This window comes from Asterias amurensis, chromosome 14 (assembly GCF_032118995.1).
Source record: "Asterias amurensis chromosome 14, ASM3211899v1".
In the NCBI taxonomy this organism is placed as follows: domain Eukaryota; kingdom Metazoa; phylum Echinodermata; class Asteroidea; order Forcipulatida; family Asteriidae; genus Asterias; species Asterias amurensis.
The window spans coordinates 1,327,126-1,339,959 of NC_092661.1; the positions used below are offsets into that span (position 1 = coordinate 1,327,126).

General features: G+C 39.9%; 1 protein-coding gene across 5 annotated transcripts in view; it reads right to left on the bottom strand.

The window, feature by feature from the left end:
• LOC139946747 (protein DOP1A-like) overlaps window positions 1-12,834 on the bottom strand; it is a 45,293-nt gene that overhangs the window by 22,204 nt on the left and 10,255 nt on the right. For all 5 annotated transcript variants that reach the window (XM_071944417.1, XM_071944416.1, XM_071944414.1 and 2 more), the window contains 6 exons: window positions 10,765-10,954; window positions 9,458-10,288; window positions 7,703-8,696; window positions 5,887-6,033; window positions 5,122-5,393; window positions 4,440-4,592 (listed from right to left, as the gene is read on the bottom strand). In XM_071944417.1, coding sequence (XP_071800518.1) covers window positions 4,440-4,592; window positions 5,122-5,393; window positions 5,887-6,033; window positions 7,703-8,696; window positions 9,458-10,288; window positions 10,765-10,954 — 2,587 coding nt within the window. The remainder of the gene's footprint in view (window positions 1-4,439; window positions 4,593-5,121; window positions 5,394-5,886; window positions 6,034-7,702; window positions 8,697-9,457; window positions 10,289-10,764; window positions 10,955-12,834) is intronic.

A 12,834-nucleotide genomic window follows, 5' to 3' on the forward strand; every position in this document is an offset into this window, starting at 1 on the left:
GCTTGGTCAAAGACAGACTGGTAGTAGGCATGAAGAAAGATTCAGTCAGAGCGAAACTCCTCCGAGAAACAAATTTGGATTTGCCCAAAGCAATAGATATATGCAGAGCTGCAGAGCAATCGCAAACACAAATGGGAGTCATCAGTGGACAGAATCCAACTGTAAACGCTGTTAAAATGAAGCACAGACGTGACAGCAAGAAACAGTCCTCAGCAAAAGGAGATGACCAGCCATTTGACTGCAGAAGATGTGGACGAGAACATGGCCGACGACAATGTCCAGCATACGGCAAAGAGTGCAGCACCTGTGGGAAGCAAAATCACTTCGCCAAGATGTGCAGAGCAACTACCTATCCACCACGCGGTCGGGCGGAGAAAACAGCATCAAGCGGACCAAGAAAGACAGCAAGGAGGACAACCAAACAGAAAATGGAGGAACTGCACCTACAGTTTGAACAATCGGACACAGATGAAGACGAACTGTACGTTGAAGAACTCACTCAATCAGGAAATGCATGGTACATAAACCTAACACTGATGAACGCTAGAAAGAAAGGGACAATTAAGTTTAAATTAGACACTGGAGCCCAATGTAATGTTATGCCAGAGAGTGTGTTTAAGCAAATATGTACATCAAAAGACCTGACAAAATCTAAGGTAAGACTAACTACATACAGTGGTCATAAAATAATACCAAAAGGGAAATGTATCTTAACATGTGAGCATAAAGGAATGTTCCAAAATGTAGAAATGTTAGTAGTGGAAGGAAAAGTAACTCCGATACTAGGTCTACAAACATGTAAAGATCTCAATCTGATCAAGCAAGTAGATATGCTGAATCAAAATGTTGAAGATAAATACAAAGAAGTATTTCAGGGTCATGGATGTATGCCAGGAAAACAGCATCTAAAAGTAAAAGAAAATGCTAAACCAGTGGTGCACGCACCAAGAAGAGTGCCGGTAGCCCTAAGAAAACAAGTGAAAGAAGAATTAAAGAGAATGGAAAAATTAGGCGTGATAGAAAGAGTCACGGAACCATGCGAGTGGGTAAGCTCCATGGTGACTATAGTCAAACCAAACAGAAAAAATGTAAGAATCTGTATCGACCCACTAGACTTAAACAATGCCCTAGAACGCGAATACTACCCTATGAAAACGATCGAACAGATTACTGATAAACTGCCAACAGCGACCATATTCACAACGTTGGATGCAAATTCGGGGTATTGGCAAGTACAACTTGACGAAGAAAGCTCAAAATTATGCACTTTTAATACAGAACAGGGTAGATACAAGTTTCTGAGATTGCCTTTTGGAATAAAAGTGGCACCTGAAATATATCAGCGACTGATGAATGAGTATTTCGTAGATATGGACGGAGTAGAAGTTATCATGGATGACATAGTAATCTTTGCGAGTGATGAAAACACTCATGATGAAAGATTAGAGAAAGTTCTCAAAAAATGTAAAGAACTGAACATCACACTGAACAAAGAGAAATGTAAGTTCAGACAAAGTGAAGTAAAATACATGGGACATATTCTATCAAAGGATGGCCTAAAGCCAGATCCTGCCAAAATTGAAGCGATCAAACAAATGAAAAAACCTACGAGCAAACAAGAAATGATGCAATTCTTAGGTATGGTGACCTATCTTGCAAAGTTCATAAAGAATTTGTCAGATATAACAGCCCCGTTGAGAAAACTAACAGAGAAAGAGACACTGTGGCAATGGCATAGTGAACATGACAAAAGTTTCCAAAAGCTCAAGAATATGCTAACAAAAGCTCCAATCTTGCAGTATTATGATGTGACAAAAGCACTTGTTCTGAGTTGTGATGCAAGCAGTCTAGGGACTGGAGCAGTGCTACTACAAGAAAAATTGCCAGTAGCGTACGCCTCAAAGGCATTCACAAAAACGCAACAAAACTGGGCGCAAATTGAAAAAGAGCTAGCAGCCATAGTATTTGGATGTGAAAGATTTCACCCATATATTTTTGGACGAGATGTTGAAGTGGAAACTGACCACAAACCATTGGAGACAATATTTAAGAAACCATTGCACACTGCACCAATGCGACTACAAAAGATGCTACTAAACTTGCAGAAGTATAGTCTGAAAGTCAAGTATGTAAAAGGCACACAGTTGCATGTAGCTGATGCACTAAGTAGAAATTTTGTACCAGTGTGTGATCACACAAGAGATCTTGACATACCAATATGCATGGTAGAATGTTTACCAATGTCAAGTGATAAATTAACTGAACTCAAAAAAGAGACAAACAAAGACCAAGAATTACAATCTCTTAAAGAAGTAGTACGATCAGGATGGCCAGAGACAAAACAAGATGTACACTCAAGTATTAGAGTATACTGGTCGTTCAGAGAAGAAATAACAGTAGAAGACCACCTGGTATTCAGAAGCAATAGAGTAATAATACCAAAGTCAATGAGAAATGAAATGATAAAGAAAATCCATCAAAGCCACCAAGGTATCGAAAAAAGCAAAAGCCTCGCTAGAGATATAATGTACTGGCCAGGCATGTCTGCTCAAATTCACGAAGCAGTAGAAAGGTGCTCAACCTGTAATGAATTTGCAAAACGAAACGCAAAAGAGCCTATGATGTCACATGACAAACCAAGCAGACCATGGGAAAAGGTTGGCACAGATTTGTTTGAGATTGATGGACAACAGTATTTAGTAATTGTTGATTACTATTCCAGTTACTTTGAACTTAATCGATTGGTCTCCACCACAAGCCAGAAAGTTGTAGAATTGTGTAAACAACATTTCGCTAGACATGGAATCCCAGAAGAAGTGATTTCAGATAATGGACCCCAGTATGCAAGTGAAACATTCACTAACTTCAGTAAAAAGTGGAAATTCAAACATACACTTGTATCACCAAAGTACCCACAAAGCAATGGAAAGGCTGAGAAAACAGTGGGGATAGCAAAACAGCTAATCAAAAAGGCAAAAAAGGACGGGAGAGACCTTAATCTAGCATTACTAGATTACAGAAACACACCGATCCAAGGTATAGGTAAATCACCTGTACAACTGCTAATGAGCAGAAGAACAAACACAATTCTGCCAACGAAAGCAACACTACTAAAACCAGAGATAGTAAAATGTGTGAAGCAAAAGTTAAAACAACAAACCGAAAAGCAAAAGAAATACTATGATGCAGGGACAAAAGAGTTGCCACCCTTACACAAAGGTCAACGCATTTTAGTAAGATGTGATAAAACCTGGAAACCAGCTGTTGTAATAGATAAGAGTAACAAACCAAGATCATATATTGTCAAGACAACAGGTGGATCAGTGTTCACAAGAAACCGAAGAGACTTGAAACAAACAAAGGCCACTCAAATGGAAGACCAATTAGATTGGGAAATAGAAAACCAACAAGATACACCTGGTATAATCGAAACAAACCACCAACCACAAACTCAATATGTAACCAAATCAGGCAGGGTAAGCAAACCTCCTGAGAGATACACACCAATAAGCCACTAATCTAAATAATATGGATGTCAAACAAATAAATGCAAACAAATATTGCAAATATTGGAAATCCATTAAAACAATGGACTAGACTAATAATATGAATGCTGGATTTGACTTTCATGTTATAATACGGATAGATTGTTAGATTATGTAGAAGTAGAAAGTTTATATGTAAAATTAATAAGTTGCTGAAACCAAACAAGGTTTGTTTATTAATATTAGTTGTCATCAAATCAATGTAAAACCAATTTTGAAAATATATACTGAAGTCAAACTCAAATGAATACACAACTCTGAAACCAATATTATACCGGAATATTTGTTATGTACTTGATTATATTAAATCCTGACAACTGTAGTAATTATTATATTAAAAACAGAAACCTTTGAAAAACAGGGAGATGTAACAAGCTGTGTCATAAGACACCTGTTGTAGACATAGTTGTGTAAGATGTAATATGAGACAATGGAATGTCCACCCAGGAAGCTTGCCTCCTGGAAGATGATCAGTGATTAATAAAGCAGTCCTCTACAGACCAGCACACAAGTAACAGTGTCTAATGAGTCCCTCCATGCATTGTACATAAAACAATTTACATATAAAACATCATTATATGGATGTGTACTGTAATACATGCTTGTTGTGTCCAATGACATCACTGGGTTTGTACGGCCAATACAAGGGCCCAATTTCATAGAGCTGCTTAAGCATAAAATATTGCTCAGCACAAAACAAATATTGCTTACCAGAATAACATTACCAGCAAAACTGCCATGTGACATGAACAAGTCATAACTGGTATCCTGCTCATTTCTACTAAGCATAACAAATTTGAGCAACATTTTCTGCTTTAAGCAGCTCTTTAAAATTGGGTCCTGTTCTTATCCTTATGGATAACGACAGGGCACCAGTCTATTTCGTACACATACCTTATTGCTTTGTACTAGTGAGTTGCCAATGATATCTTCACAGATGTATACGTCAGGTGCCACGTTGTGTAGCTGATGCAATAAATCAGCACTCTTCTGATGACAGTCTGGGGTATTCGCTCCCATGTGATGCCATAAACTAGTGGCTACCCTCTGCAAAGGATTTCAACAACGTCAATAAGTATGATGTAGAGAATCAAAAAAGAAATCAACTCTAGACTAGAAACATACAAACGAGGAACGAGCAAGATGGTTATTGTTTTAAACCACAACCAGGCCTCACATTGGCAGTCAGGAGTTTTGTTGCAGCAAGTATTGTGGATTGTTTGTATCGGTCTGTATTGCAAAACGATTAAGGAAGCTTGTGCGTTGGACCTGAGAACTCTTGTACTGTTCCTAATTGGGGGGAGTAGATTTTGCCGACCACCACATAGACTAAATGACTGTTCTACTGATCGGCACAAAGTGCAGCACAATTGTATTGAGTTCAACAGAAAACCTCCCAAACAAATTACCTTTTGGTCAAGTTGTCAATGTTAAAAAAAAAAAATTCTACCAAAATGAAAGGGGTAGTTTAAACTTTTTAATGTTAGGCAGCATTAAGCAAGGTCCAAGACATTATTATCCAGGCCAATCCTGAAAGATCAACGACCTTTTGACATCCAATTAGTTCTTATCTTACCTGAAAGAAGCTGGTCCCAAAGTTGAGTGTGTGAAGATGAGAAGCAGAAACGGCTGGGATGAGGACCACGGAGATGGTACCAGAGTCCGTCTTGGGGGAATTGGGCGGATTAGGGAGGACCAGCTTGCTGACGGAGCGATCCGTAACGGACTTAGTCAAGGCTATCAGCTCCAAGGTGGTTGAGATTGCCGACGTCTGGAGGATGAAGTTACCGACAAAGCTACTACAGGCAACAAGAACCTGGAGCCAGTCTGGGAGATCTAAGGAGCTCCCTGGTGAACAAGCAAACCAACAGCCATAAATTGAAAAAATATATAAATATATATCATTTATTCAAAGGCACTGGACATGTTTGGTAATTGTCAAAGACCAGTCTTCTCACTTGGTGTATCCCAACATATGCATAAAATAACAAACCTGTAACAATTTTGGCACAAATTGGTCCTTGAAGTTGCAAGAGAATAATGAAAGAAAAAAAAACACCCTTGCATTATACATGTACTTTTTTAATTACCTCCTTCTCAAAAACTACGTTACTTCAGAGGGAGATGTTTCTCACAATGTTTTATACTATCCATTTTAAATTTCGATTGGAAGCCTGTTTCAGTATGCTTCGTTTTTTGAAAGGGCAAGGGCATCAAGGCATTTTTCTCCTTTGAAAAGGGCACCATGTGAGGAAATTGTGAACTTCTACTGGAGCAATTTGAGGGCAACGCAATGACCAGGGCTCAATCTCATAAAACGAAGTATGAGGCATGGACGTACCTGTAGTTGTAGGTGTTAGCGTGTGCGCAGCGGATGCAGTCTCGTTGCAGTACATCGGGAAGCAGGCAAACTCCACCAGTAGATGACAAGCTGTTGCAAAGGCCTTCATGGCTGGTGCGCTGGATGTACAATTCATATTCACATCAACTGCAAACATAATAATAATAATAGTAATAGTAATCAGCGAGGATCCTAAGAAAGACCCTTGAGATCTAAGGCTACGGGAGGTAGCCCAACTCGAGGAGTTACTTGTACAGATGAAAATATGATCTTTCTTTTGCATGCTGTGATAAGATGAAATAATAACAATAATAAGAATGATAATAATAATGATAACAATAGTGGCTTCTTTAAACGATGTGGTCTGTGACATCACATGTTTACAAAAGAGCCGCAGAGCATGGACTTCCTGCAGGCCAATTTGTACACAGTCTAATGGAAAAAGACCATAACATCTCATATTTTATGGAGATTACACTGTCTAATTCTTGTAAATTTTGATACATGTATGATGAGAGGGGGCACACCTCAAAACTTGGCCAGCTTTTACTTTCATAACTTTTGGATTTATGTGGTAACTTTGGAACAAACTGTCAACTTTCCCACAAGACCAGTGCAGTATCTTGCCTGCCAGAACACCCAAAGAATGTACAAGGTCTTAATTATGGTCTATATAACACGCATATCCGGCACACAGTGACGTTCGAACCGCTGAAACATACAGTATTTCCTGCACGGTATGTATGACTACATTTGAACTATAAGACCTTATCCTAATGGTTTACTGAAGGTGCTATGGTGCAATGTGCTTGACCGGATGAGACCAGCGGCTTTCTGTTCCGTCCTACGACGAAGCATCATGGTTAAGTGTCTTGCTTAAGGACATGGGTGTCATGACTGTGACTCGAACCCACACTCTGCTGATCAGAAACACGAGAGTTTGAAACTGTTGCTCTTAATCGCTAGGCCATAAGCAGTTTATTGCTGTTCTTATTGTCACGGGTGCGATGCGACCCCCCCCCCCCCCACGTTTATTTTTATGTTACGTAATCATTTGCTTTACTTGCATGGCTAGCGCCCTCTGCGGGCTGCTTTCCGGTTCAAGAGCATTCTGTTTTGGGCCGAAGACCTTAACTGACGTCTTTGCGTGTCTTCACCCAACAGGTAAAGATCTTGTTATATTTTGCATTTAAATGTTTTCCTAATTACTACTTAGATTAAATAGTGTGTAATAAGCACTATCCTCAAGTCTCAATTTGTTTATAGAATGTTGTTGACTTTAGTGGATATCTGGTTGCTTTTGCAACATCACGCTAGCTATTTATTGATTTGCGGTGTTTAGATATATTTATTACCTCTAGAGCCTTTCCTAATAATCTTAGCAGTGTTACTGAATGTAACATTTTGGAGATCCTTTAGTTTATTTTATCATTGCTTTTTGGATTGGAAATAACCTGTTTATATTGCATTTCACCGTTAATTTGCCTTAAATCCAAGATGGCGGTCGCGTCCTTAATTTTGGCGCGAACCGCGAGTATTGTTTTATCGTTTCATTGTTTATTCTTTTAAAGTTTAGTTTATGTAATTATTATTGTATATTTTGTATGAGCATTCTGTTTTGGGCCGAAGACCTTAACTGACGTCTTTGCGTGTCTTCACCCAACAGATTCACCGTTTACAGATCTCAATAAAACTAAAGAGCTACTATATGATCAAACTTGCCGTTTCATGCCCGTACTTATTTCAAGGGTCACATTATTATTATTAATTTTGGTTTTACCCTTACACCAAATTACAGGAGGGACCACATTCTTACCGAGATACTTCCCAACAGCCTCATCACTGGTTAAGGAAGAGTGAGTCCGCAACAAGCTATCATCATTACTGCCCTTATCCGACGCTTCTCCGAACCCACAAGGGAGCCTGCTTCGCTTCTCGTCCCCTCCGGAAGGCTGTCGTTTCTCCTGTACCCCATTCAGCTTTACGTTGAGTCTCTTCAGATAATCCTTCACCATCTCGGCCTCGGGGAGAATCTTACTGCCGACGAACTTGGCGAAGAACGTCTGATAGCACAGAACGCAGGCCTGCATGATGAAGACAGGCTGTCCGTCCTTATCGCTCTCGGCTAGGCTGGTGGTCAGCGAGACCGCACTCGGGGTCCGTCTGTGAGACGGACGAAACTCACCCAGGTCATCCTTAGGGGATGTCTTATCGAGGCTTGCAATCTTATTTGGCCGTTTGATTCGCTCGATCTGGAAGTCGTCGTCCTCCAGAGCGGGTACTTCAGCATCCTCAAGATGCTGGGAGGAGAGCCTGTCCAGTGACTTCCTCGGGCTCTGAAGGAGCTTATTAGAGACAGAGGGTTTAGTCTCCTTGGATTCGGCTTCCGTCCTCTCACTCTCCATCGACTCATTCTGCACTCTGGCTGAATTGGACTCAGTGCTATTACCGTGACTCCTCTTCTTTGTCCTCAAATTTGAGTCTTCCTTTACCGGTGTCGACGCTTGCTGGGGCGACGTGTCCCTTCCGGGCATTCCACCCTCGACAAGTTCCCATCCCTTCTCGATGACGTCGACATGAGCCAAGAGTCTCTGGGAAAGCGGGTTCCCGCATCCGTCCGGTGTGTACGTGTCCCATTGGTTCGGACTCATCACCATGGAAGGCTGTACTTTGGTCAGTAGCTTGGTGCATAGACACAGAGTGTCTTTGATCTCTGAGAGGCTTAGGTGCTGGCAGAAGTTCGTTAGGGACACAGTGAGTTTACACAAGAGATTGGGAAGGTACTCTGTTGTTGTCTCCAAATAGGTTTCCTGTCCGAACAAAAGAAAAAGGGACAATTATTTAAGACTGTTCGTACCAAACTTTGTTGTTGTTTCAAAAATAGGTTTCCTGTCCGAACAAAAGAAAAAGTAAAATTATTTAAGACTGCTCGTACCAAACTCTATTGTTGTTTTCAAATAGGTTTCCTGTCCGAACAAAAGAAAAAGTAAAATTATTTAAGACTGTTTGTACCAAACTCTATTTTTTTTTCCAAAAAGGTTTCCTGTCCAAACAAAAGCAACGACTTATATCGTTGCGGTACCCGCTGCCAAAACATAGGATTCGAACTGCCTCTAGTTACCGGACAACCTCGGTAGTCTAGTTGGTAAGACACTGCTCTAGAATTGCAAGGGTCGTGGGTTCGAATACCACCCAAGTAACATGCCTGTGATATTTTTTCACTAGACTCGGGAAAGTACTGAGTATACAGTGCTAACACACATCGGTGTATATGGGTAAAAACCAAAAATTAATATTCTTTATCTCCGATGCAAATTATCATCATCTCTTAAAAAGCAAAGCAAACTGGAAATAATACTGTCCATACCAAATATACCAGTAAATAGAATTTGGTTTTGCCCTTACACTGATGTGTATTAGGCACTGTAATAAAAAAATCCACCAGCATATCACTTTGGTCTCATACTTCAATATATACCTTGCGGAAAATAGTACTGGAAGCGCTTACAAGGGTGTAATAAAGGGCTATAAGAACCGACTCTTATTACTATTGACAGAGCAAGCCACTTACCAGTGACACTATATCCAGCAAGAAGTCCACCAGCTTGCACATCTCGGAGCACGTCAACGCATTGCTGTCATCGCCTATAGAGGGCGCCATTCCACCTCGCATGACCGTCTCCTGGCAGCAGCGCTCGAACCGTTTCGCGATGAAATCCCACATGAAGTATGGCTCGAAGACGCCAAAGAGCAAATTGGCCGTTTTGATGAGTTCAACTGGGCGGTTGTGCCCCGTCAGGATCTTCCTTGTCGGTGTGGAATGAATCTCTGCTTCTTGCGAGTCAAGCACTAAACCTTTCCACAATGTGTCCTCACTGACCCCTGTGCAGCGATGATACAAGGCACGGAAAACTTCAACAAAGACGTCCTCGACGATACTAGTGCTCAACTCTGGCTTATCAAGGAGGCTGATAAGAAGCTTGTAAGGTTTTAACGTTGCGACTTTCAACTCCTCATCGTCGAGTTTATCTGGGAGGGTGTTCAACCAGCTCTTGAGCGACTCAATCAACATCTCTCTGGAATGCATGTCGAAATACGCCGTGCTTTCTTCCTCGGCGCTGATGATGCTGTCCGATCGGCTCACCGCGTCCGCGTCCGGTTTCTTGGTGACGTCAGGTGTTCCTATCCTAGCAGCGTCTGTGCCCAGCAACCAGCTGAAGAGGCGTCTGTTCAGGGACATGTCGCGACGTAGCACCGTGTTGAGGGCAGCAGTGAGAATGCGCGTCTGGTCTTCCTTTGTTAGGCAGTAGCTGTGGAGAGGGAAACACACGAGCACCAAGTCCAGGATTGTACGTTGGACCAACACGGCGGAGTCGTACAGGGATTCGCAAACTGCATTCACCTGCACAAAGTTGGAATTCAAGGGAACAATTAACTTTTGTTAGACGTTTGTTTTATTTCCATTTATACAACATCAGATCATCCAGTGTTTAAGGCACCAGACATCTTTGGCAAAAAAAATTGTCAAAGCCAAGTGTTCTCACTATTCTCACAACATCATACAATTTAGCAAATCTGTTAAAATGATTACTCTATGTATTAGTTCATTTAAGTTTCAAGAGAATAATCAAAGAAAAAACACCCTTGTTGCAAAAGTTTGATGATAATTGAGTGAGATATTTCAAATCCTAAGAGTAACTACAAATATAAATATGAATAGTGAACTTGCCGGTAAAACCATGAGTAAAATCTCTTTTGAAGGCGTGGTGGCTCTGAAAAGAGCGGGTTTGGTCTCGTTGTTTTGAACAGTATACTCTGCTCGTCATCGGGAGAATGCTGGACTACTGTTGGTTATTTCAAATCCTATTTAAAACTCACCAGTGTTAACCTGTTGTTGCCTAGGATGTGAGATTGGTCCATCATGGGGAGCTTGCGGTCTAACTGGGACAAGACGAACGTTACGGCAGGTAGACGTACAACAGGACTTGTTACTACACACTCCCATAGGGCACTGTAGAAATTAGATTTTACCATCCCAGCACATAGCTGCTCCAAAAGTACATTGGTCCTAGGGACAAACAAGAAAAAAGTACATGAAAAATAAAATCTTAAAACATGTAACAATAATAATATTAATATTAAAATTTATGCTAAAATATAGGACTCAATCTGCATTTAGCTATCAGGAAATTTCGGAGGTCATGTTGGTAGACACTGCTCAAGAATTGCAAGGGTCTTTGGTTTGCATCCCACCCAAGAAATACGCCTCATAGGTGATTTTTTCACAGAGCTTGAGAAAGTACTGAGTATACACTGTACAGTGCTAACACACAGATCGGTGTATGGGTAAAACCAAAGTTAATATTCATTATCCCGATGCAAACTTCCATCTTTAAAAACAATAATAATAATATTAACAGTACTAAACATTTCTAATGCGCATTTTTCCAATGATAACAATTTGCAGAGGCAGTAATTCTAGAAGAGAGGAAACCATGTTTATTGAACAATGAACAGGATCCTTAAAGACACTGGACACCTTTGGTAATTGTCAAAGGCAAGTACTCTCTGTTTCCCAACATACATGTATGCACAAAATAACAAATCTGTGAAAAATTTGGCTTATTTGGTGAATATAAGTCTCTAATTTCATAAAAATGGTGTAAAGAAAAATTTATTTGTAACACTTGTAGAATAAAAAATGTCAGATTGTACCTTGTGATAATATGACATTGACCTCTTGCACTCTAGCATTGTATCTCTTATCTTTATTTTGGGGAAGTGGAGTAAAATCAATTCTACTGATAATAATAATGGGTTTTTTCCATCCATTTCCCCTAAGAGTTTGATAGGGTCGCAAATTCTAGAGAAAAGTGTGAAAGGGTCAACAAACTTCTCCTGGGATTTTCCAGGGGAAATTTGTTCATTGTCAACATGGTGAAAGGGACTTTCTGTACGACTGTAATATGTACAGTACTATGGCCTACAACATTGTACAATACTAACTGACTAAACTACAGGTTTAAGTGTACAACATACATGTAAAGAGTCATCTGGGCCCAATTTCATAAAGCCTGTAAGCAAAAACAGTTGCTTAGCATGAAATTTCTTCCTGAATAAAAACAGGATTACACCAACCAAGATTCCACGTGATTTTCAGGGTAAGGGAACAACAGCCGAATGCCAGTAACAAGCAATATGCTACAAATTAAAATTTGGTTGGTAATCTTGTTTTAATTAAGGAAGAAATTTCATGCTTGGCAAGCAAATTTTCGTGCTTACAAGCTATATGAAATTGGGACCTATAAGCACAGCAATTTGCTAAGCACAGAAACGGGTCACCAGCCAAATTAACATAAAGTTAACATTGAAAAAGTTTACATTACAAGAAGTTTTTCAAGCAGTATTTTCTGCTTGTAGCTTTATGAATGTAGGCCCTGGGTTTGAACTTTTGTGGGAAATCTGAAAGCACACATATTTTGTGCAACAAGGTTATTTTTTAATTATTCTCTTGCTACTTCAATGACTAATTGAGCTTAAATGTTCACAGATTTGTTATTTTATTCACGTTGAGATACACCAAGTGAGAAAACACTTGATGTTGTGTATTTATCAGGTCCTTGCTCTGTGGACCATTTTCCTGACACAGACATGACAGGTTGCCATTGCATTATTGATGACTTCTTTCCGTATTGATTTTCTACTATTTTGAAATGTATTTTTATTACACTACAAAGTATGCATTCTTTGCATGGATAATGAATGCCAGTGTGTGGTTATTGGCCCTGAATTAGTGCGAATGAATATCCATAGATGATAGACATGATCTAGAGAGAATATTACACTACATGTCAACTTTAATAATAATTATAACAAATAATAAATCACATCATGTGATTGGTTCTCGACCAGTAAAACTTCACAATCTCGTACCGTGGTATAACAAGT